Source organism: Osmia bicornis, chromosome 5, assembly GCF_907164935.1.
Source record: "Osmia bicornis bicornis chromosome 5, iOsmBic2.1, whole genome shotgun sequence".
In the NCBI taxonomy this organism is placed as follows: domain Eukaryota; kingdom Metazoa; phylum Arthropoda; class Insecta; order Hymenoptera; family Megachilidae; genus Osmia; species Osmia bicornis.
In genome coordinates, this window is record NC_060220.1 from 6,795,255 (window position 1) to 6,820,496 (window position 25,242).

Consider the following 25,242-nt stretch of genomic DNA (forward strand, 5'->3'; position numbering starts at 1 on the left):
TAACAATACGGTAGAATGGATGAAAAGATAAAGAGAGGGATAGAATAGAAGGGTATAGAAACAGAGAGGAGCAGAGAAATGGAGAGACGGTCGAAGCGAAGCGTCGGGCTCTCCCGCTCGGCAGGTTCGAGGGATGACAGCCCGCGGCTTTTGCTACCCCCGGGCATCGCGGATATTGAGTTCACGGTAACCATGGAAACGGGGCCTGAGGCAATGACGTTTGTGCGCTTTATCCCTTATTCCCGCGGTTACGTGATCAACGCGGTTCCGAGCTCTTTCCTTCTCTTTTACTCCTCCACCCTCTACCCCTTGTTTCTTCTCACATATTATCTCCTCTTTTTCTCTTCGACCTGTTACGAAAAGGTTCTATTGTTTCGGACCTTATAAAATCATGAGATTGGTTATTATGTGTGCTCCCTTTTCTCTACCTTGCTAATTAACTCTGCGAATCTTTTAAATTCTGCGAAAAGAGAGATTCACCCGTTAATGTACACGAATCGGTCAACAACAGTGGTGGATTCAAGTATTTCGCGAGTAATGGTTAAACGAAAGTTTAAAAGAAATACACACTCCTTTTCAACGTATTACCATAGAAAGAGCCCAGATGACTTTTGTCCCTACTTTTTTACATCTCTGTTCTAGAAAGAATGCATACACTCTGTGGAACGTATGTGAGATTGAAATATGCGATTACGAAAGCCAGCAGAGCGAAAGGTCATCGCACGGGATGCACGAGTTGCAGTTTTGCAGTCGGCAGGAAAAGTTAAATGCAGATTCCGTGTAATTCGTTCAAAGGCTATTAAATTTTTATACCGGCACGTTACGGCTGCTGCATTGTTCGACTAAATGATTTGAATGCATCTCGTTGCACCGGTAGATTTTATTTTTTCCTTTTGAAATTCAATCGAATCCCGTTATTCCCGCGGGATTGTTTTTCTCTTTCATACCGGGAGAATCAATTTGTAATAATCTTGAAACGTTGTTCGAGCGACCCTGACTTTATTCAATTTCGTTTTGCCGGTTAATTAGGAAATTTAATGCTAATTTGCCTGGCGGAAGGGGACTTGGTATGGGTTCAACATTGGCGTAACCATTGTTTCCATGGTTTCAAGTAATAAACGTTTTATTGAACGGGATATTTAACGTAGCAAGTGTCTTATTAATTAGAAACTATTTTCCCTCTGTGTTTTTTAAACGTGTAATAACCGGGATAGTCGACGTGAAGCCGAAGCCGAAGGATCTCGGCGAGTATACGTACAGTTCCTTTTCTAAGTGTATTTTGTTAGTTCGTTAGAAACACAGCATTTTAGTCGATGAGATCAACGCGAGTTGTTTCGTTGTCGAATGCGTTTAAGTACATAGAATATTTATATTTATATATATCATATATATATATAGATATAGATACACGTTTATTCGCGGTATTTACAGTAATTAGTATGGCATTTAAATACATATAGGTACACCTTATTTAATAAAGAGTTCTTATATGCATAAGTGGGTCACGAGCTTAATAACCGTTCCACGACACATTATCCAGAAGATTATGTTCCTCGGGCTGATTTTCATAAAAATATACTGCAACGATTTTAACGGTAATTTTGCTGATCGTAACTCTGTAACCTTATACGTAGTCGAATTACGAGAACTCGGGACTGCATAAGACTCGAGCAAAGAAAGTTGGATTTGTTAAAATATAATTTGAAGAAAGTATCAGTGGAGTTCGATTACGAATTACTTAGTACAATATCAATTATCACCCCTGATGAATCTAACGGTAATATCAACGAAACATCAGAATAATTCTCCAAGTATAACCACCCGGAAGTCTCTACTAATAACAAGTACATCAACTCTTTCCACCGTCTCAACATCCCAGTTATTCAAACCATCTTATCCCTCTCGACGTTTGAATAAATAAAATTCTACTGCATCTCTCGAGATCTTCCAGGGAAGCTGGTACTACAACACCACGGCTAGCTCCATTAGTCGTAACATCCTGGATCCACGATCGTTCGCGAGGCAGTCTTGAAGGGTTCTCCTGGACAACTCACTCGGGATCGTGTTCCCGTTGAAGACAACGGATCGTCCTCGAGCTCGTTTTGCGCTGGTGCGCGTTGTTCCGTCAGGTGTTGACGGCCTGTCGAACGAACAGGTACTCCGAGAATTGTTGACCCTCTACACCGCCTCCGTTGCTGGCCACTACACGGAAACCGGCGTTCAGAAGCCTGGTGATGGCCTGAACGGAATTCAGTTTGCAGTAGCCGTTTAACGGGAACCTGATCACGTGACGAGTGTCCTGTTGATGCCAAGCAACACCCGACCTGGCGTCGATCACCGCCTGGGTCGTTTCCGGGAACACCTCGTCGAGCAACGCGCGACCACCCGACAGCATCACCCTTTCCCCTAAATCGGGGCTGACATGAAGAGCAACGCATTCGTAGCTACAATTCGCCTCGTTGCCGCGGATCTTCTCGGAATCCCGGTTACAGGGCACGCTGGTGCAACTGGTACCACGAGCACCCTGTTGGTTTGTCGGCGGAGGACTCGGGGAAGAGGACGACATCGTCGTCGTCGTCGTGGAACCGTTCTTTATACGCTCCTTCTTCATTTGTTCCAGCTGCCTGCACATCGCTGCAACAAATCATATAAGATCACAAGAGTCATTAATTATATAAAATGTATGATTCATACTCAATAAAGTATCAGTGTCAGTAACAAGTCTGATAGATAATCCCGAGACGAAACGCCTTTTTCTCCCCTCTCCTACACTATAATGAAAATAATAAGAGTTTCACTTACGTGCGATGTCAAAGTATCGCGCTTCCTCGAGTAACAGATCCAAATCGGCGAAATTGTCCGGTATCAGTAGACGGGAATTCCTCATGAAGTTCAAGATGTGTCTGAACATACCTCCGTCCCTGTCGATGAAGTAGTGCTGCTTCAAAGAGTCCAAAACGATCGGGATACTGCCATTGAATAATTTCGCTAGCCTCGATTCCGGGTATCTGCGAACAGACATTCGAATGGTCATCATACGTTCTTGAATGCATATCAACTGGAAACATTCGTTTCTTTCAAGCTCTGTCCAGACAAATTGCTTAATCAAGATAGAGAAATTGCAAAGTCACGAAGTTTATCGCATTTAAGAATCTCGACTGTCAACTTTAACTTCGCCACATATCATTCTTGTTGGATACGTCTATGTTTAACATTTTCTGCTACCTGACACTTTAGCCTCTGAATAAGAATTTATAATAAAAAGACTCGTTTCTACCGTGTTATACGGTGGGTCAGATTCAAAATCTGCCTTCTGGGATTCCTCGAACAAAACATTGTCATTCGTAAGCTTGTATCATCACGGTCTTTCGCATCATTTTAAATCTTGTCGATCGATGAATCGTTAAACAGTTACTGGAGGCTATCGGATGTTCCGCGTGTAGCGACATATAAATTACGCTTTCGCATTGACGAGGTCTCGTTGAGACGGGAGCAGGTGTCTGTGTTGCTGATCACCTGTCGAAATCGCTCCAAGTTACAGAGCTAGCTGCACCTGTTTCGAGCCGAAATTTTTAACCAACCCCACCAGCTCTGCGGTTCCGCTTTAATTGATGATCACCGGACGCGGAGGACCGATTAACGTCACGTTGTAAAGCGTACATGTTATACATTTTGTCGTGAATGAATTTGCCGCTAAGTAAAGACCGCGGCATCATCGAACCGGTAAAATTTCATATTTTATTGGATCGACGAAAAGTGTAATGGAAATTTGTTCGAGGAACGGAGGGGTCGCAAGTGAAAAGTCTTTCGACGCAGGCGCCGTTGAAATGAAGATACGAAGTACAAAGCAGAGATAACTATCGAAGTACTTTCGAAGGGTTGCTTATTACGCGCGCGATTTCGATCGCTTAATCCCGTGGCAACGATCGATTATCTCGTCATCACTGGCCTCGAATTTCATCTCTTTATTCCGGTTATCGTGCCGCGGGAGAAGACGAAGCTGCTATCATTTTCGTGAAAGCTGCTGGAACGGATACGTTTCGGGACGGAGAAAGGACGAGCGCGAGGGGGGAAACGGAAGAAGCGTGGAAACGAAGAGAAAACGAGGATTAACCCTTTTAGTTGTGGGAGAATTTAACGTGGAACGCGTATAATGATATTAATAATACTTGATATTCTTAAGTTTTAATACGATCGTATCTACTGCGACAGTCACCGCGTTAACTCGATAAAGTCAATGACTTAATGAACGCGGATATGCAGATGGCTGACGTCGAACCGTGCCACCTTTTCCGGCTTGGCTTTAGAAAGTGCCCGTGACATTTTCGAGCGCGTTTCACGTCGCGTTGCATCGCCGATCGAGTTGCACTATTCTTGTTGCGTTCCTCTGCGCTCGATATAATCTGGGAATTGCATTTTGATACAGTGTGATATTACACCAAAATTGAAATTACAATTTTTGATTAAATGCAACAGAATTCGAACCCTTTCTATAATTTCATCATCGAGTACCAAGAGATAGTGGTCGGATGCACTTTTTGATACCGCTCTCAGCACGATTCTGCGTGCGCGAGCCGAAGGTCGTCGTAATTTAGCATATAATAGACGAGTGGCCTGGAAAAAGGACGAGAAGGACAAAGAGGACGAGATTGTGCTAAAGACGAAGGCCGGCAAGAGAACGAGCACATAGGAAAAGAGAATGAAAGGAGAGAAAGAGGTTGGAGAGTCGGTTCTTCGTGTATCTCTCGACGGTGCGTTATGGCACAACGAGGGGGAAATACCGACGTAGGTATCCGGTGCCCCCTCGGGCCGGTTCCCATACCTTCCATGGCGATAACATATAATAACGACGGCCCGCTGGAGCCCGTGGGCGATCTGACTTTAGCGGACGAGACAGAGAAAGAGAAGACACCCCGGGGTAGGTGGGACGACGCTTATATATACGTGTATACTACGAAAGGATCGTCGTATTTCTCTCTGGTTCTCGCTCTTTTCGACGGTACCTCGCGAAACTCGAGACCGTGCAACGAGAAAATGAAAATTCTATGGATACTGTGTCAGAAATTCAACCCTTGGAAAGAACGTTATCGAATATTGGCTGCTCCTAACATTTTTATACTTTCGATAGAGAATTAATTGTCCTTTCAATTTATTACCTCACATTATTATAACACGATACAAAATTTCGAACGTCGATCACCGATGACCCCCGACAACATAGTAACCTCTAGATAATAATGGTATTCAAGCGATTAAATCAAATCAATGTCTTCACAAATAAAACCATCATCTTTTGACCGCTCGTTTCCTTTATCAAAGCGTACAATAGAGTCTGACAGAGCAAGATCGATCCAAACTGAACCGTGAAGAGGATGACGAAGAAGAAGAAGAAGAAGAAGAAGAAGTAAGGTCGAAGTAACAGGGAAGAGAAACGATGGTGGTGGATAGAGAGTTGAAAAAAAGTGAGAAAGCATCGAAGAGGAACAAAAGGGAAGGTAAAGGTGGATATATGATGCTCGCAGGCAAAGAACGCGTTGTCTGTGGGGAATCATGGCGCGGAAAGGGTGTATGTGCGGGGGAGGAAACGGTACCAGGGGCGGAGGAAGAACGGCGTGATTACCCCAGGCGATTTCTTGGGCCCACCGACCGACCGAGGTCCGATCCCGGGTCAGATCCACTCGCTATGGGAAAACGCTAAACGATCGGCTCACATCACTCAGATTCCTGCTCTTGTTTTGCTTCGCACATAAATATACACACATACATATGTGTGTACGCAATTCGTGACTGCTTTTATACGACCCTGATTATGTGAATACGTGAACGAGTTATTTGAATCAAGGTTTAGTTCCTGAAGATTTACTTCTTCTCGCATAGGTGTGAATTAGATTAATTAATTAATTATTCCGATTGAATTAACACTCTATTCATTTCTTTTTAGTATTAGAAAATTCGATCGAAGGTATATTAACTCTTAAACAGTGGAGTCTAGGTCAATCGTAACCCAAACTTATAAAATATATATAAGGCTCTCTCCATGGTCCGTCGTCCGAGGGTTAAATTAAAAAGCTCTGAGTCAAATGTGATCGACCCTTGAAGAGTAAAACGTATATTCTTTTAGAATATTATTATAGCTGTAGAAAGTGTTCTATGAATAAATCGGTCATTTTATCCGCAATAGTTACTTGTTAGTCCAATCGTCGCGTGAAAGGCAGTAAAAGTCCTCGGGTCGCAATGGTATCGTAGTACAGTGTATTGTATGATAAGTAAGTTGCACCTTTCACCCATTAAACGCAGGGCAAATTGCAGTTTCAAATGCTAGTCGTTCTATTGAAATTGCATCCAAACAAATCCGTTTAAAATATACAGTTGCAAATCAATGGTTGGATAGAAACAGTGTCAGAGCGAACGAGAAAATTTCTAAATACATCGACAGATACGAGATACTGTTCGTTCGATTAGATCAACCGAAGAATATACAACGTTTCGGAATATATCTGGTAAAATTGATATTGGAACGGTTGCCAAAGGAAGCCCCACCTTTCGCGTTCCCCCGTGTTACTCATGAAATTGATTTACGCCAGCTAAATCATCGTCGACGCGTATAACGGCATCGGCGAAGATCGCATCGAAGATAGTCGTTTCTCAAGTCGAGACACCTACGAGAATTTATACACCGGTCTTCGAGAAACGAACGACAATGGACAGCAATAATAATAATGATCGAGCGGCGTGATCGTGCGTGGATAAGGATACGAGCCGCGAGTCAGTTAACCAGGGAAATGTTCCCGATCGTTTGCTCGAAACTGCCGCTAAATCAAGCAATAAAGAACGGTAATAGTATAAAAACGAGCATACAAATGGTTCTATTTTCAAACAGAATACGATACTAAATTAATCGAATGATAATACCGTGATAAAACTATCATCGCGAGCTGAATTATCATTTTTTACCCACAACTTTTTATGCATCAATTTAGATAGATTTCGTTGCAAGATGCATCTCGGTTTAAAACGCATTAATCTCACGGTCAAGCAGTAGTTTTCCGTTAGACGTTTTCAGGATTGACGTAACTACCGATCATTAGTTTGTGCTTCCGGTATCACGTAATCCCTAAAACATCGTCCATCATCCTGCCGGCTCGGAGAGTCCTGGCGAAGACTTAGCAACGCCCTCAGGCTATCCCGTGGAGGTTTCAGCGAGTCCTCGTTTCCTTACCCTTCATCCTGGGACAATTTGCTCAACTCTGACAAAGCGATTTTGTATTGGCCAACCTCTTGTTCTCCTATATGCACTTGTTATTATAATGCTGTTAATTAATTCCTTTGCAATAAAATTAAAAAAATTGAAATGGTAAAATGTTACTTTTTCATTGTTTTGCCCGAATGAATTTCTTATTATTTTCTATATATAAAATTTCTATAATAAAATAATCCTACTATACGAGAGAAAATGAACGTTTAACGAGCAGAAAACGATCGGGTGTAAGACGGTAGCATAAACGACCCACGATCTCGGGCACAGTGGGATCGAAACGAGTCTGGTCTCGCGACTTTTCCTACGTTCGTTTCGATACGATCGAACGGACAGCAATCTCGTGGTACTTTCGACAAAACAATAAGGTCGACCGTGTGTAATGGGGAAGGTGCAATCGAGCGTGTCGGAGATGGCGGAGAGGTTGTCCGGTTTTCTACGATATCCACAGCTTTCCTTCTCGAACTGCTGTTACAAATCGGTATACTTATCTTCGACCTTTCACGACGATTAATAAAATTGATACGAACGATTACGTCCGGTCAGGAGATCGATTAAAAACTGACTCATGCCCCGGTAGCTCGATTAAATATGCATTTTAAATTGTCGATCAGGTGATTTCATCGATAGAGAGAAAATTATTTTAGTAATTCCCTGATAAAATCAATTTTATTTGAATTCTATAATTGTAGAAGTAATTAATTCTTTTGTAAGTGGAGGCTCAGAGGAGATACGAAGGGTAACTTCGCTTTTTTGAAAGGAATAATGGTAGAGAAAGTAATACTTCATGAGATATTTCATACAAAAGTTAGAAGTTCAGAAATCTATCATTGCTTACTGTAATTGTTAATTATTCATTTTGTACTAAGAATATTGATAAACCATTTATGTAGCAATTTTCAGCAAACTTTAAGCTTTGATTTGATATACCACAAGTACCATTTTGTAATACTTTTATGTCATCGAATCGTATCAGACTTCTGATATTTCGAAATCGCCCATTTAACATGCAACAACCTTATTCAGTGCAGTTGAACGATGATTTAACTTATCATGTCCAATTAACAGCTTAACGAATATCCATTTATCCATTCGAATCGCGATCTCGTCTCTCCTTTTTTAGCCAGCTCGAAGCTACCGCCCTTATCTTCATACTTTATTGGCAGCGTTATCAGATAATTGATATAAATTGAAGGGAACCGACCGCGTTACGCAATTAAGAATCTCCTAATTGATTCTAATATCCCGCTGTCGACCTTTATTTCTCCATAAAATTGAAATATCACAGGGGTACCGTTCGAGTGGGTGGATCGACCACGATTTCTCTCGATCCATTGTTTCGAGGGGCCGATTCGTCTAACGGGATCGTCTCGTAAATCTTCCGAAGCCTCCTGGTGGTTGAAATCGAAGCCGAGATTCAGTAAATCGGTTAACGTTCCCGTTAACGTTATTCGACGACAACGAGGGGCCTCCTGTTTGCCAATTAGAATTAACTTTCTCGCGAATACTCGCGGTTCTCCAACCGATTCTGTTCAAATGTAACTAACGTTTCTTCTCGTCGATCGAGGCACCGAGATATCCATCCATGTCGAAGTTAGTTAGCGTGTGATCGTAACGAGCATCGGCATGAATATATCGCGAGATGTTCCTGTGTAACTGTATTGCTCCGACCATTGAATCGTTTTATCACTGTGCTGCGTGAGAGCAACCAAGCGGAACTGTTTTCTCCGCAAAATTGATTAATTCTTAAATTGCCTTATAAATTATACCTAAGTTAACCCCTTTAGACTCTTGGAATTCTTATAAATTCTTCCTTAAATGGATTGATAAATTATGATATAATTTAATTATGATTTAATATTTCACTTGCAGAAATTAACCCTACGATGGCGGACCAGGGAGAGCCCTAATTATAATTTCATTTCCTATTTCACATTATATTCATTTTCTAAATTTTACGCTATTCTTTTAAAATTATAAATTAATATCCTTGTGTTTGTAAAATATATTTTGCAAAATCTAAGTAGATAATTAAATTCTCAAAATCTAAAATATCAGCCTCGGGTCTCCGTTCATCGTGCATCTAATACCTGAACCTCCTTACGACGGTAGCATTTGTAACGTTCAACGCGATCGTCACGAAAAGGTTAAGAGGAAAGAAGAAAAAAAAAGCGGAAGCCTATCTCGTATTCATTATCAAACACGATGGATTTGATTGCTGTATGGCTGGTAATTTATTACCATCCCGATCGACGAGATTTATCAAACAGCTTCTGCCTGTACGCGCAACAGTTGGCCAATGACGGAGGTGATCGTTAAAAGACGAGCAAAAGGTGTACGTTAAATCGAGCTACCTGCCTCGAATCGATGATTAGTGGCATCGTTTGCCTCTCGTCAAGATTTCAACGGATTTTCGTCGATCGAACGAACCGTGGACCGGCGGGACTGGATTTCATCCGCTCGAGATTAGCGTCTGTTCGCAAAGCATAGTTGGGGCTTTCACGTTTACGTCTCTTTTATGCATAAAGTACACGGGAATACCGCAAATAGCCTTTGGACACTGGCGGCCATGGTAACGGTGTGCCTGATTGCGAGCGATATGTTCGTAGAATATCTCTACGAACATCCTGGAGCGTTGTCGATGGTCACGTTTCCGCGATTTGGCCATCACGCTCCCTTTCTACTCTCTCGCATAACGATCCGTCTAATCTACCTCCATATGGATGATAAAAGTAATTTTGACGGAAAGACTAACTCAAATTCTTAATAAAATTTCATTTCGTTAAATAATAAAAATTGTATATTTTATAAATATAATTGGTTCTCTCCTATTCAAATTTACGAGGGAACATTTATGATTTGAGAAATATATCGGTGTCTTTGAAACGAGTCATATTATTCACGCTCAGTGAAAGTAAGTCTTGAGATACATTTATTGCTTGTTTAATCATATCCGATCTTAACTTCCCACTCGTTCGTGACTTTCCAAAATTATCATACGTTCGTTTTACGATTGAAATTCCGGTTTTCCTTCGATGGATCGGAACGTTTCAATTTTCATTTAACGTGAAACAAAATCTAATCAATCACGCGGGATTAACTCATTTCCCTATGTTCGATCAACTGCGATATTCTAATGGCGGACGACAGATCAGAGGACCGATTTCAACTTTCCCGAACGAGCAAGCGGTTTAAGTCGTTCGTAAAAATGTCTATCACACGTTCATTATCGCTGATTTCACTTTTCCTCTCGCGTAATAAATTAGTCCGACGGTTGGGCGCTTGATCTCGTAGCTTTCGAAGTGTTAACGAGTTTCCATGGATTACAAAGTGTTCGTGCACTTACTTGGTTAACGTTTCGAGAGAGGACGTGTATATGGTGCCGCCTACGTCGATGTGGACCGGCGCCGTGTACCTGGATGCAGCCGCCACGCACGGTATCCCGGTCATCTTCTGGTTGTACGCCGGTGCAGCCGGCGTCGGTGGCGTCGGCGACGAGGAATTCGACATTGTGGGCGACGTGGCCGGCGAACTGCTTGGCGACAGCAATCTGACAAAGATACTTTCGACATTAGCCACCATCAGGCCCCTGTTCCTTCTACGAGCCTTCGAAGCTCGTGCTTCGACAATTCAGGAAGAACGATGAAGAAAGGAGATAACGAGAAAACTGGTAATTCAGCAACGTAGTGAAATTTAATGAGATCGTAAAATTGGAAATTTTGGTCTTTTTTACGATCCTTCAATGAAATTTTTTATAAAATTGATAGATATTATTCATTGAAAGAAGTAAGGAACTTTCTTCACTCGATCCTTATCGTCTTTCCTTTATAATATTTCATTATTTGTAACAATTTTTGTAGATATGATAGTAATAAAGAGATATTTATAAGAAATTCATAACTATTGTACGGCGGACCATGGAGAGAGGCCCAATTATCATTTTCATGTTTTCTTTTTTTTAAAATTATTTTTGCAATACATAAAACTCTTCCGTTTAAAAATTGTACATTAAACCTTAGGTTCATTTACCTCATTTTAATTTGAGCGCTAGGGAACATATTGCGTTGTGTCAGCTCCGCCTTCGCCTCCTTTCCGTCGGCCTCACATTTCCGTCTGTAATTAAAATTCCATGCAATGTAATAGTATCTATAGAAAATATACTATAATATCCTTATAATAATAAATAGAAAAATTTGTAATTTTAACTTATAGCAATAGAATCCTTGCAAATCACGAATCAACTTCACTCTCTTACAAACTGTTCCATCGCAAAAGGTACGTAAAAACTCGCATTTCCCGGGATTTTTCCTTCTAAACGGTGGAAACGTCAGGACGAACGTTCGCAGCTGCCATTTAGAAGTCGAAATTTCGCTCGCTCGTTCCTGACATTAACTTGGAACTTTCCCTCTAACGAGGTCGCGCTCGCGGGCCGATTTCAACCACGACCGGGGCTCGATTTAATTTATCGATCCTCCTGGTCGCGACGATAAGGCTGATTTAGCAGGGCATTGTTTTCGGTCGAGCCGTCGATCCGGAACGCCTCGGACCGGCTTTCCGTACCGGCCCACACGCACGCCGTACCTTCCTCGGTCATTTTCATACATACGTATTAATAAGGCAATTAACGGTAGAACAATATTTAACGAGGAAAACCAAACTCGTTGTGGTCCGACCAATGAGAAAATTCGAAGGGTCGGTTTCCTTCAAAGAGAGACTGTACTCGTTTCTAGCCTATGTACACATTCTATGCTTCGTTCCTCAGCCCCCGCTTCGTTTTGTTGCTTTTGGTTGAAGAATCTTGTATTTTTTAGAATTTGTCAAATAAAATTGTTTAAAATTATGAAATAGAAGAAAGTTTTCCTTTTTACCCTTCTTACCCTCTATTCCTATTACCCCATTTTAATGAAATGTTGTCTAAGAAACTATAATAATCCTGTGCTTCTACAAAAATATAAATTTCTTCCTATATATTTTACAAAATAATTTACAAGAACCATATCGTGGCAGGGAATCAATCATCTTACCCCGAACCACGAATCCCAACTAGCTTTCGAGGGCATAAATCATTGCAAGACGTGGTAACGTTAACCATCGCCGTATAAACCCCAATAAATACGAGGCTGTGTACCGTGGGGGTATTAAAGAACCCGGTGGAAGTACCATCGACCACGAAACTCGAGAAGGAAAGAAGGTTCTCGTCGTCGTCGTCGTCGCCGGCCACGATATTTATTTTCAGCCTGTAAGCCGGACTTCGTTGCGACGTTCGATGAGGACTAAGGTACGCCAAGGGGACTGGTTTCTCTTTTCTCCTCCTTTTCTTCTTCTTCTTCTCGTCCGTGGTATACCAAGATCGCCGCAGGAACAACGCGATACGCGATGCAGAATCTTTTCTTCGTTGCTCTTCGAGATCGTCGAGCAATTCGCGTTGCGGTCGTCGCAAGTTACGTTTGGTTGCATAGAATATCTTTGCAACTAAGTCCAAAAATAATATTTCAAACGATCGTTTACGCGATATAGTAATCAATATTCCAACGGAAAGGATTTTTAATAACTTTGCCATTTTGTAATAGTATTATTTTCTAAAAATTGGAATATAAAATTGAAATTTACATTTATATTCTCTAAGAAGATCAGAGCTATTTGTTTCCTAATTAATTATAAAAGAAATGTCTAAAATTTGCCTATTCTTGGGGGTGCTTCAGAGTGATTCGTCCCCTTGAAACTAGAACAATTCTTACTTTTAAATAATAAATGGCACCTTGATAATTTTTCTTATTTAAAATAAGAAATCTGAGATCATACGTAACGAGTTAAGGTGTATGCGTTGCAGAGAGCAACAACGGCCGTGTTGGTAGCCTGGGGCGAATCCATGGTCTCTCGTGGACGTTTATGAATGTGGAATAACAGAGGAACGTGGCGAGGCTGTTTATTTGGATGCTTGCCCCATATATTTTAATTGACGCCGCAAGTGCAACCGGGCCGACGATAAATCTCCAAGGGGGACGTATAGGGTTGCGTTTGAGGGTGTGAAGTTATGTGGAAAGAATCGTGGGTGTAGGGATTATGGAGACTCCTGTGGGTATTATTGGGGAATGGTAACAGAACGAGTTGATAACCAATACCTTATTTCTATTCAATCATTTTTTTTAAATTTAATTCATTGTTAAATTGAATCCTAATTTCCTGTTCTATTTAAACCAATTTCACTTTGAAATACACGCGATTTATGGGAATTTTGCATCGATCAGTGTAACAAACATTATCCTTGGAATGCCTTTAGGCAATCGATTAACGTATGTAGATTCCACTAATATAGATACATGTATGAATGTACTCGTAATTAACCTACATCATAATTGCACGGCAAATCGCGAGTAAGAACGATCCGAGCAGGGTCAATTATTATCGAAACGACACACACTACACTCGATCCGACTTTAGCTTCCAATCTAATATCTGGGAAAGGTAAATCGCAAATGTTTGCTGCAGTGTCATTTCTGCAGTTACGTAAAAACAGAGATTAAATTGCTTTTATTACATCAACGCAGCTAGTGTTATTGATAGCGTCCAGATAGAATAGGAAGAAAGAGAAGAAACTGGTCGAGGAAAGTGAAAGAGCAACGTAACGATAGTAATTTGTTAGATAACTCTTTTGAATACTTCAGAATTTTGCAATTAGTAAATAAAAGGATAATAGCAAATAGCAGGTTTAATACGCATTTTACGACGGGCTAAAGAAAATCCATTAAGTTATTACTATCTCGCTTTAAGAATCGTAAATTTACGGATACCTAATTTCATGCTTTAGTACGTAAAACGTAATCTTTATTATTTAATATTTCATAAGCTGTTGTATTTCTACTCCAATATTCTATATAGGTGAAAGACAGTCTTATTTTTTATTTATAGAAAAATAGAAATTTTCTCTCTTTTGATCCTTTATAATTATTCAATTAAAACAGATTCGTGAAGCCAATTACTGATGATTATTAGATCAATTAAAACTCCGACTAGGCGCGTAAGTAGATTCAGACAGCAGTGGTCAGACCATACAAAATACAAGAAGAATTAATTCTTTTTTCATGAAAATTTCGTTGAAATTATTTTGTTAGATCTCTCTGAACAGTGGTGTGCAAAGTATGAAGCAGGCTGTTTAAAGCGATCAGCTGTGTGTACATGTGCCAAGATGAGCGTCGCCTAAGGCAATAACGAGAAGGGGTCTAACACGTTCTAAGGACACGCGCGTGTCCTCAGCGCGTGTACGTCGTCGCAAACTAGAAGTCCGATAAGTTTACGTGGACATCGAACCGCCTGGAGCAGTTGTTCTATGCAAATTTCCCTGTTTCTAGTCGATCGACCGCGCGTTTCTCTAAACCGCGCCGTGGCACGTGAAAATCTTGAAGACACTCGGTCTTCAGAATTCAAATTCCTTTTTTACATGTCAAATGAATCATGTCGGTTGATTATTTTGTCAGATTACCAGTACGTACGACAGAAGCTGTCGTTATGTGTTAAGCGGATTTTTATGGAAATGTAGGGTTAATTAAGGTTCGTTGAAAGATCGAAGGCTTTCGTTTATTCCCCGATGCTTTCCGGGGTCAGCCTTCAAGGTAATTGATAAAACGATTAACCCAGGTGGCCAATTATGATACTTGAATTTCGAAAGCTTGAATCGATGCAAAAGTATGCACAGAATGGAGATTCTAAATGATCTGACAATATTTTCAGAAGAATGAAAAAAATTGTTAAAAGGAAATTAATATCGATAGGGAAACCTGAGACCCTAAGTTGCCGACAGGAGGATTGAAACAACCCTCTGTTACTATCATTAAAAAAGTTATAGTCATTGCAAATAATTCGAATTTAGGTGGTGCATATATGCACGGTTCATGCAGTCTCGTTGGAATCGTTTCAGGGCACTTGTGTATAAGAATGCCTTGTCTCGCCGACTGGTACTTACTCGAAGAACACTGAGGACACTGATAGCTCGGGGCCATTGCTGATGCAAATTCGAAAATGCCTCATTTTCTTTCGCGAATAGTATTATTTAAAACGCCTGAGGCCACGTTAATGCCAGAAGTCGGGACTTCTCTAGTACCTCTGGAACCGAGATCTTTTTTTCTCGACCAACAGGAGAATCACGTTGGTCGAAAGGTCGTCAAGAATACGGAGATGCAGATTAGTTGGACTAATATTATTACCAATGTTTTTTAACTATGCATTGCGTAATATGGATAGTATTTAAAAATTTGCTTCACCACTGTAAATGATGTATTTATTATTAAAATAAATATGAAAATCCAGATTTACATTCTTATTTTTCCCACTTACAATTTAATTATAATATCATGAATTTTATATATCTGAATACAATAGTTTCTGTCTGAACGAGTCATAAAACCAGAGAGTCGTACGAAAGAGGTTGAGACAACTGTGAAGAGGCAGCATAATAATGAATACTTGTCTGGTGTTCTTGTCCTTATCCTTCTATATTTATGCCCCATTCGTACGAGCCTCTTATATAAATATTTATCCAAACTACCGCATCTCTACTTTGCTTCGCAAGCAAAACGAGAGGCCGGTACCTCGTTGTTTAAGGTTGCAGCTTCGATCCCGTCGTTGATTCAGCGTTTTTTGTCCAACGTTCGAGTTTAATTAGCGGCAAGATTTTAATCGAGCATGTCTTTTACTAAGCTCCAGGCTAGGAGGCATCCAACATTTTAATCGCATCCTTAAAGGAAATCTCAATTTACACTCGATTTACATCGATTTGCACGCTCGTGTTCCACCGGTGATTTAACCATGTAAAAATTATAGTCACGCTTTTATTTATACAACGTCATGCGACATTTTCATTGGAGAATGATTGAAAAAATTTGGTGGAAAAAAATTGATTACGTTAGCTTTTAATGGAATCGATTAATATTTCTTTTTAAATCATATTTGCGCAAGAGAATCTTTGTTAATGTTTAAATGGAATTAAAAAATAATGTTATTTTTCAATCGAGGATATAAAATGGTCGCTTTTATATTATACGAAGCGTCTCGGTAAAAGCGTCAAGGTAACCTGACTGGGCGAGCCACTTTATTAAGATAAATTCGACTTATTACCATTTCGAGTTCCACAAATCATAAAGAGAAATCTTCCCGGACGGCGAACGGGAAACGATTGATCCTTTCAACACGATTTTACCGTGTTCCAACACCTGAGAGAGTCGGTTAACCAGCATCGACGATAAATTCGTTCGATCGAGTACATTCCAACGCGATTCCAGAGACGACAACCGGAACAGCAAGAACTCTCGCAAAAACGAAGATCCTGATCGTTTTCACGCGTCGCTGAACCGATGTACGAATGCGTATAGAACACGAACAGTTCGATCGTGTTACTATTCCCACGACAATTGATCTAAAGTAAAAATTTCTATCGAGAAGCTATAGCGTGTTTTAACGACGGTTCACCAGGTAATTTCTACGCCGAAGAGACGCTTTACGATCCACTCAGAGTCGTTAATGTCTCTATGATCGTTCCATTTATCGATGACGCATGTGGCTCTTGAAGATTTACGACTGCTTGAAATTAACGCGATACACGAGTTTACGTCGGTGACCGAATCAACTTGTGACCCTGGCATTAAAAGCAGGAAATCGTGTTGCACTCGTTGCAACTGCAGACAATTCAAACGACTTCCCAGGTGCAACGATAATTTATCATTCGAAGAAAAATCCTCGGTGTTGAAACGCGCTATAAACTGACGCGCTTCCGGTAACGCAATATCATCCTGCACAAACGCCGCGGGTGATCCGAGTGTCTCGGGAAATTAGGTCGAAGATCGTGTATAAAATGGAGAGCAACGAATTGTCGGAGAAAGAAAGAAAAAAAAAGGGACCACCCAACGCGTGTACCTAGTTTTCCTCGAGGACGTTCGTCGACGAACGTCCTTGGTGGAATCTTCTTTGCCTAGCTTTCGTGCTAACCCACATCCGCCATTCCGCGAGTAACTCGTTAGATCTGCTGATTGAAGATCGGCCGGGAACATCACGGTAGTTATTACCGGGTTTAATAAGCGGCGGTGCTTTCGCAAGATAGATGAAGTCTTCTTACGAGTTAGTTCTGTGAGCCAGAAGGACGTGGTGTAATGAAGAAGAAGAAGAAGAAGAAGAGGAGGAGGAGGAGGAGGAAGAGGATGGAGAACAGGATGAGAAGGTGTCGTGTGTAGAGCATGATCGTGGGTCGAAAGTCGAGGAGGAGGATGTAAAATGATGACGATGAAGGTGGTTGGATTAAACGTACCGTTGAGAAGGTAATTGGGTTACAGCGATATTTTTTCGACGAGCATGGAATTTTATCTGCAGGTAGCCTCGGTTTTTCGGGTTAATTATGATCAAAGGATAGGAGCGAAGTTTCTTGTGGAAACTTCAGGTGAAAAACAGGTGGCTAAACTTTGTTAAAGTATTTGAGTTATAAACATTATTTGCAATGTAACACTTAGTAATTGCTTATAAATTATGGATAGAATGAATTAAAAAAATTATTGTAATATTTGAAGATCAGAATTTGTAGTCCTAATATACAGTAGAAACAGCCATACCTAGTCAGACATAAGTGGATCAATTCTGTTCCAAGTAAATTTAGACAAGACAAATTTTCTATTATTTAATAAATTTGATAATCCACTTGCATTATTTTTTTCATAAGTGCATCGGTGCATCGGTGCATTCGCAAAAATGCAAATGTACATCAATTTACCATAAAACGTCGACTCAGCCTAAGAATTTCAGTCACGTTCACTTTCCAAATTCCAGCGCGAAATTCGAAACACGCGCGTCTTCGAATCAAAGCGTCGGTTACACGCAAACATCTGTCACAATATCGTTGAAACCCGCTCAAAGGGGCATAGCTCGAAGCGGAGTTGAAATGTCAATGGCGGCGTGTGCCAGCCGCAAAAGGAAAGTACAGCGAGAAAAAAAAAAAGGGAATTGAACAGCACCGAGAAACGTAATGTCACCGAAGCTGTAACTCGAAGAAGCGAGAGACGATCGCGTGTTCAATTGTCCCGACGATTACCCGTATAAGGTTGCGCAAATAAAAAGGGGGGCCCCCGAAGGAACAGGGGGAAGAAAGCGATGGTAAGGGTAACAGGAGGAGAAGAGGAGAAAAAAAGAAACGAAAAGGGGGACGAGTAAAAGGAGCAGCAAGAAAAGGTGGTTCCTTTTCTTTGCTGCATACACGAGCTTCGATTGTGGATGGTCGAAGCGCGTGCCGACCGGTTTGGCTTGCGTTCACAGTCGCCACGAACACTTCTACAGAGGTAGCTTGAAATTTATCGATGCCATGGCCTGGCACGTAGTTCTGCTCATCCTTTCAAAGCACCATTGCCTTGTCGCTTAATTCCCGTTTAGAGGAGCTTCAATTAAGCCGCGATACATCACCGACCGAGTTGTCCCATTCATCCATTACGCGAGAGGAAAAACATTTTTTATTTCATTCATGTTGCGTGTACGGGTTGAAAATTGATAGTTGAAAGAGTAATTAGGGCGATCAATCCTACTGATCAAACACAAATTTGTCATTATTTAACTCTCGGATGGCGGACCATGGAGAGTGCTGCTCTTCAAGGGTGAACTTAGAAAAGCAGAATATAAATTCGTTTATTCAGAAATGAAAAATAGATACATAATTCGTCTGTTTGAACATTTCGAATAGCTATCTATCTAGCTAGGAGCGATTGCCGCTTGGAGCTGCCCACGTAACACGCTTCGGTCTGCACAAGCCCGTGGAGAGGCCGAGAAGGCACTCCCGACACGCGCCAATGCATGTCTTGCTCCATTTCATCCTCGCCTATTCCCACCACTTGCTCACCTACTTACCCTACGAGACGGAAACTCTGACCGAGACGTGGCGCGCAGGATTGAAACTGGCCGAGATTGGAATTTCATGCGACGCAACACACGCCTGTTGCAACACGCATCGCGCCAACTCTGTTCTCTCTGTATGCGTTTTATGCGCCGTCGCGATAGATCTTTCCACGATTATCTCGCGCCTTTTCCCGGAGCCGTAGCTTCGTCAGCATTTCTTTGCCACCTGATTTCTAAGAAGAGATAAATCCACCCCCTTGATGTACAATATCAATCATAGTGTCCGTTCGTCTAGTGAATTTTGTAATTTCAAATAAATTATTGAATATTCTAAAGCTTTTATCAGATGATTATGTTAATTATTTTAACGCTTTTATTAAATAATTAGATTGATGATATTTGCTTCGGTTAAACTTGGACTCCAAAGTCAGTGGACACCATGATTGATACAATTTTCTTCAAATTATTCGAATAATTATCAAACGTTAAAAGAAATCGAGCCACCATCGATGGAAGATCAATCGATTCGCGAAGGATCAGTGGTGGGATGGCACGAGATAATTAATTGATTGGATAAAGAGCGGAGAATGTAGCTTCGTTGGTGGTCCTGATTTTCTGCCAACTAGAAGCCTCGGTTAGAATCCATCAGAAGTTCGAGTTTTGTAATTCTCCAAGCGAATTGCACTATGCGAGAAACTTATTCGCGTTGAACTTTCATGGTAATTTCGATAGGAGGGGATCGTAATTTAACTCGTAAATTGATTTATTAATAACGCTCGATCGATTTAATTGCACCGTATTGAAATTTTATCGAATCCTTATCGAGATACATGATAATTAAATGGGCGTGTTCTTGTTATCCAACCAACGTTAAGGCTGGTACACCATGTAAAATTCGAAATAAGGCCACGGTAACGTTCCTATTCGATTTACATCGATCGTAAAACACGATTGATAGAGTAAGAAATTGGTTTATTGCGATACCGACGATAAAAATCAGCCCGTGATCGCGCTCATTAAGTAGGTACCCTGTAACGATCGTTCAGGTTGTACTTTCATTTCAGCTTAATCACGGATATTGTCTTTTATGGTCTGTTTTCTTCTCAACTTCATTGAGTAAATAGAAAAAAAGTGAATTAAAATTAAAAATTGATGGAAACTGATTACCTTTTACCGAGCATAAATCATCCATCCTTGTTAAATCTCCTCATTCAATGAACAAAAAACCTTATCATAACCTCGCCCCATATAAAACCATAGAACATAATTCATCAACACCTCAAGAAAGAAAAAATGGACATCGTAGCAAACTAGATCATAGCTAACTCCTCGGTGTACAGATAGACAGACAGATAGACACAAAGAGCGTCTGTTCACTCGTACACGCGTGGCCCCGACATCTCGGACAAGGGAAAATATTTACGGGAAAATTTCGCCTTGGGTGGCGGTGGTTCATGAATAATTTCGGTCCGCAGGAGACTCGTCAGCCTGCAGCTAAACACCCGCGGCGCTCGGTTCTAATTACGGCAACTGCAGAGCTCGTCTACGCCCGCGGCGATCCCCCGGGTCAGTTTCCAACCCCCGGTTTTCCTACCCCAGCACAATTTCCACAGAGTCCACATCCCTTCCACATCCGTTCTCTAAAACGCTGCCGGTGGTGTATCCCTCCTCTCTTCACGCCTCCTTCTCTATCCTGGCCTGTTTCTCTTCCTTCTTCGCTTGCTATCAGTACGCGTCGACTAGCTAGCTAGAAGAGGCGCCTGTAACCGCTTCGAAAAGTTTCCACCATCGTCTCTCCTCGTGTTTTTCCTCGATTCCGAGGCGACGCGCGGGTATCATGAAATTCCAGCTGTTATTTCAAACCAGCTGCGTATCCCGCCGGAAATCCAATCGTTATAGACTCCTCTCACCCTCTGTTTTCCCTCCGCCAGTTTTTCTTTCTGCCTTTACCTCAACTTGTTCTTTCTCGGGTATCATCTATAGATTGTAGTATCCATCCAAGTTGAGATTGGTATATAAGAAATGAAAGGGAGAATGTTCTTTTGTGATCGAAGGAGAATATAATCGACAGTTGCGTCATTGCTAATTAGAGAGTAGACTTGGTTCGGGAACGTCCAGTCGAGAAAGTTGATCTCCATTGTGTGAGAAATTTCACGTGTTTTTGAACAAAAGTTAATGTAATCGACAGTTCGGATTTTGGGAGATTTTTCGACTGAAATGAATAATTGATTCTGTGGGGGATTGATACGGTGACTGGCGCAGTGGAAGCGGACGTGTGTGGTTAGACACAGAGATTTTTAATATTGAAGATACGGATAATTAATTTTCTAATTTACCCTTTGAATTTTTTACTTTATATTATTAGCATGATACTCAAAATTTTTGTTCCATTTTCTTCTAATAATTATTTAATCACATTATATTGAGACACCAATTACTCGAATATTACACTTTAGGAAATTAATAGGCGCTAATACAGGAATCCCAGATGATCAATTAGTATCAGTTAAAAATTGCTATCAATCAATTAAAAATGAAGTAATTTACATACTGTAATAACTACAAGATACCTGCATTTCAACTTATACAAATTGCTTTGTAATAAGATTACGATCTGATTAGTTGATCGCAATCAAATTAATGGGTACTAATTAATTAGAAGTAATCTCCATGTAATGATAATAGGAAGTAAAACTACAACTCACGAGATTTCTTTTATAATAAAACTACGACCCTCATGAAATTAATGAATGCCAATAAAGGTAATTGAAATTATTAATTAGAATTAAAAGAATTTGTATAAAAATGAAAATATATATTGAAAGATTAAAAACAAAATTACAACTACTGAGGATCACTATATCGGTTATTGCACGCAACGAAATTAATGGAACCTGATAAGGGAACTTGATATTATCAATTAAAATGAGAAAATTTTCCTAAAAAATCAAAATCTATATTGATGGGTTAAAAAGGGGGTCTGCATGCAGTAATAACTAGAAGCTCATGGGGTTCATTTTCTAATAAGACCACGGTCTCGGTTGTTGGCCGGTAATGAAATTAATGGAGGATGATAAAGGGACGCGCGCGTTCCCGACGCGGAAAACACGTCGTTTCGCATGGCAGAAGATAAATCGCGTTCCCGGGACTTTCGTCATTTTCTGCCACGCTTTCGAGAGAAAACGTGTTTCCTACGATGCTGCGTGGGCATCCAAGCGAACCGTTACCTCGCTTTGTCACGGATGCACGTCCCAAGATGACAGGCCAATAATTATTTCAGATAGCGAGCGAGCCTTAACGAACTGGAACGTTGCTCTGCACGAGCATCGTCGCGCGAGCCGCGTGTCGCAAGCTGATCAAAGCGGACGAGCCTCGCTTGATACGCTTCGATCGTAATTCTCCGATCGCGTCACGCGAGAAAATTGAAGAGCTTGTAACCGCGCGGACGCTTCTTGTAAACGCCGGATAATCACGAAACTTTTCATGATTTTACCTGAAATTTCCACCGGAAAGTGATTGTAAAAAGGGCCAAATTTATGTCCGTGATTTTACATGCTTGGTCTCGGTGTAAATATGATTTTATATTGGTTCTTCGAGGAAAGATAGTTAGGAGCGCGTGATTTATTCATCGTCATCGTTACGCGTTGAAAGGAATGTCGAGATCCGAGATTTATGATGTTTTAAGAGAAAATTGATGTTTGATATTTGTCAGGATTGGAAGAAAGCACACTCGCGATCAAATCAGGTTTCAACAGGAAAAATGGTGACATCCCGGGTTCTTGTCCTTCCCCGTAGATATCCCCAGGGAGAAGAACAAGATAAGGGTGAGGATTCCATACATATAGGTCTATGGCGGGAATGTTTACGCGGGAAGAATTGAATTGACATTTATTCATTATTGATATTTCTAAAAAGCGATATCGGGTCAAACACGTACTGCAAATCGCTTAAGTATCCTGAACTAACGGGAGAGCCTCGTGTCGAGTTATTGCAGGACTGTATTAACTCTCGAAAGCGGATTCCGCGTGTCGCGACACGATATGTCATTGCAAAGAACGTGAAATGCATAATTGATCATAAGCATTGTTCGATGATGATGGAATGTAACTTGGGATTGAGCAATTCCATTGTAACTTCAGTTTTCTGAGAATGAGCAAGTAAGCGCACTGAAATATTGCAAATCAATTATAATCTTTTCTTCACGTGAAAGTGCATATTGCACTTTGTTGCAATAAAATGCAACAAATTTGTTTGCGAAAGAAAGTGTTCTCAACGCTTGCAAATTACTAAAAGGAAAGTTACTTTATATACTTGATAGAAATTTCAATTATTATTGACTTTAATTAAAATTCATTTTAATAGTAAAACGGAAGCGAATCCGTAAAAAGTAACATAAGGTAAAGCCACGTGAATTATCGAGAGAAAAAAGGTGTGAAATTGACTTGCAAGGTGCAATCATAAGACCTCTGAGAATTTTATGCATTTCATTTCAATTACATTCAATATTTTCAACATCCGTTTTCTTGCTCGCGAGCACCTTGCAATTTAAAAATCTCACATACAATCAAAGGGGAACACGGATATTACCGAGCGGTGGACTCGCTCGAAATCAGGATCAATTCGTTTCGACTGTCATTTCGCGTGGCGGGCTGTCATTACGAGGACATTTTAAACTTCGACGGCTTCCCGGCGACTTAATTAACGGCTATTTCGTTTCCACGTTCGTGAACAGACGTCGATTTGTCACGCAACATTTCGACACTATGATTCGAGGAAATCACCATGAATATACACGTACAATTTTTTCCCTGGTTTCGCTTTTTTTGTATAATCATTCGAAGTTTGTCTAATAAAGTATGTAAAGCCGTTGCTCTCTATCAGAATCAGGAGAGAAAGATTCGACACGTGAAAGCTACGAGTGGTTGCATAAAGTTTAACCAAAGGACGTATTTAGCCTCGTTAAACCGAATAAAAGAAAAGCAAAGTAACTTTGTTATCTTCTAATCACGACTGGCTACATTAAATTTCAATCGGAAGTAAAGCGAGTAATTAGATAAATTATGAGTGAACGAGTGGTGCTGCGAGTTTCTAATTACCATGCAGATTCATTATTCGCAAATGATCTAGTTTTTCTTCACTTCTTAATGATTTATAATTATTAGAAATATACAAAAGTGAAATGTATAGATTGGGGTACTCGAGTACCCCAAGTAAATACATGGTACCTCGGTATACGACCTTAATCCGTTCCTGATGTTCGGACTTATACCAAACCAACCATTTCCATATTTTGTTACATGATCAGTCAGTTACATCAGTCAGTTAATAATACATCAACTCCTAATATAACTGATTATTAATTTAATTTTTTCTCTAAGATAATTATTTAAAAATGACGCAAAATTCACAGAAAAAATTTATGTCGTATACCAAGCAAAATTTGTCATGTCCAAACAGGACGTATTCCAAAGTAGACGTATACCGAGGTACCACTATACTCTACTTGATATAAACAAAATATAAATATAAACATGTCTCTAGAATGCGATCTAAAGAGTTTCAAAAATATTCTAATAATTTGATAATTTTCAATTAAATATAAATTCATCTGATATCGCATTCTAACGAACAATAAAATAAATATGTCAACACTCACCGTTTCTGGCACGTGGGCTCCAGGTTGACGGTTGTTTTCGTGTCCACGGTTGTCGAGATCCAAAACACCAGTCTCCGCACAAAATAGTAATACACCACTTTCCGGAAGTCACCGCGTCAATTCGTGCCGCTGTGTCACCCACACAGATCCACGTGGTCACGGTTCACGTGTTTTCAGACGACAGGTAAACAGAACGCGAGCCGCGCGTCACCGCGGCTTCAGTAGAACTGAAGCGGCTCCCTCGGTGTCAGACCGTTCGCGCTACTTCCCCCACCACGCCGCGCCGCGATCACCCAACCGAGCTCGAGCACCCTAAGGCGTTCTGGTAAGCGCCCTGAGCTGGCAATCCTCTTCACCCCCGAGGTCACCCTATTCCACCGTGTGTCAATTGGCTTCGCAACCCCGTCCACGCCCTCCGGTCAACTCGATATCCACCATTATCATCGTCATTATTATTATGATTATTTTCAAC

The 25,242-nt window shown here is 40.7% G+C and overlaps 1 protein-coding gene across 1 annotated transcript; it reads right to left on the reverse strand.

The window, feature by feature from the left end:
* Positions 1-1,395: 1,395 nt before the first annotated feature.
* Positions 1,396-24,975, reverse strand: LOC114874504 (BTB/POZ domain-containing protein KCTD1). Its single transcript, XM_029183837.2, has 5 exons — positions 24,771-24,975; positions 11,285-11,368; positions 10,602-10,805; positions 2,803-3,008; positions 1,396-2,634 (listed from the first exon to the last, which is right to left on the reverse strand). Exons 2-5 carry the CDS (start codon positions 11,311-11,313, stop codon positions 2,126-2,128), a joined length of 948 nt encoding a protein of 315 aa, XP_029039670.1. The 5' UTR covers positions 11,314-11,368; positions 24,771-24,975; the 3' UTR covers positions 1,396-2,125.
* Positions 24,976-25,242: the final 267 nt, after the last annotated feature.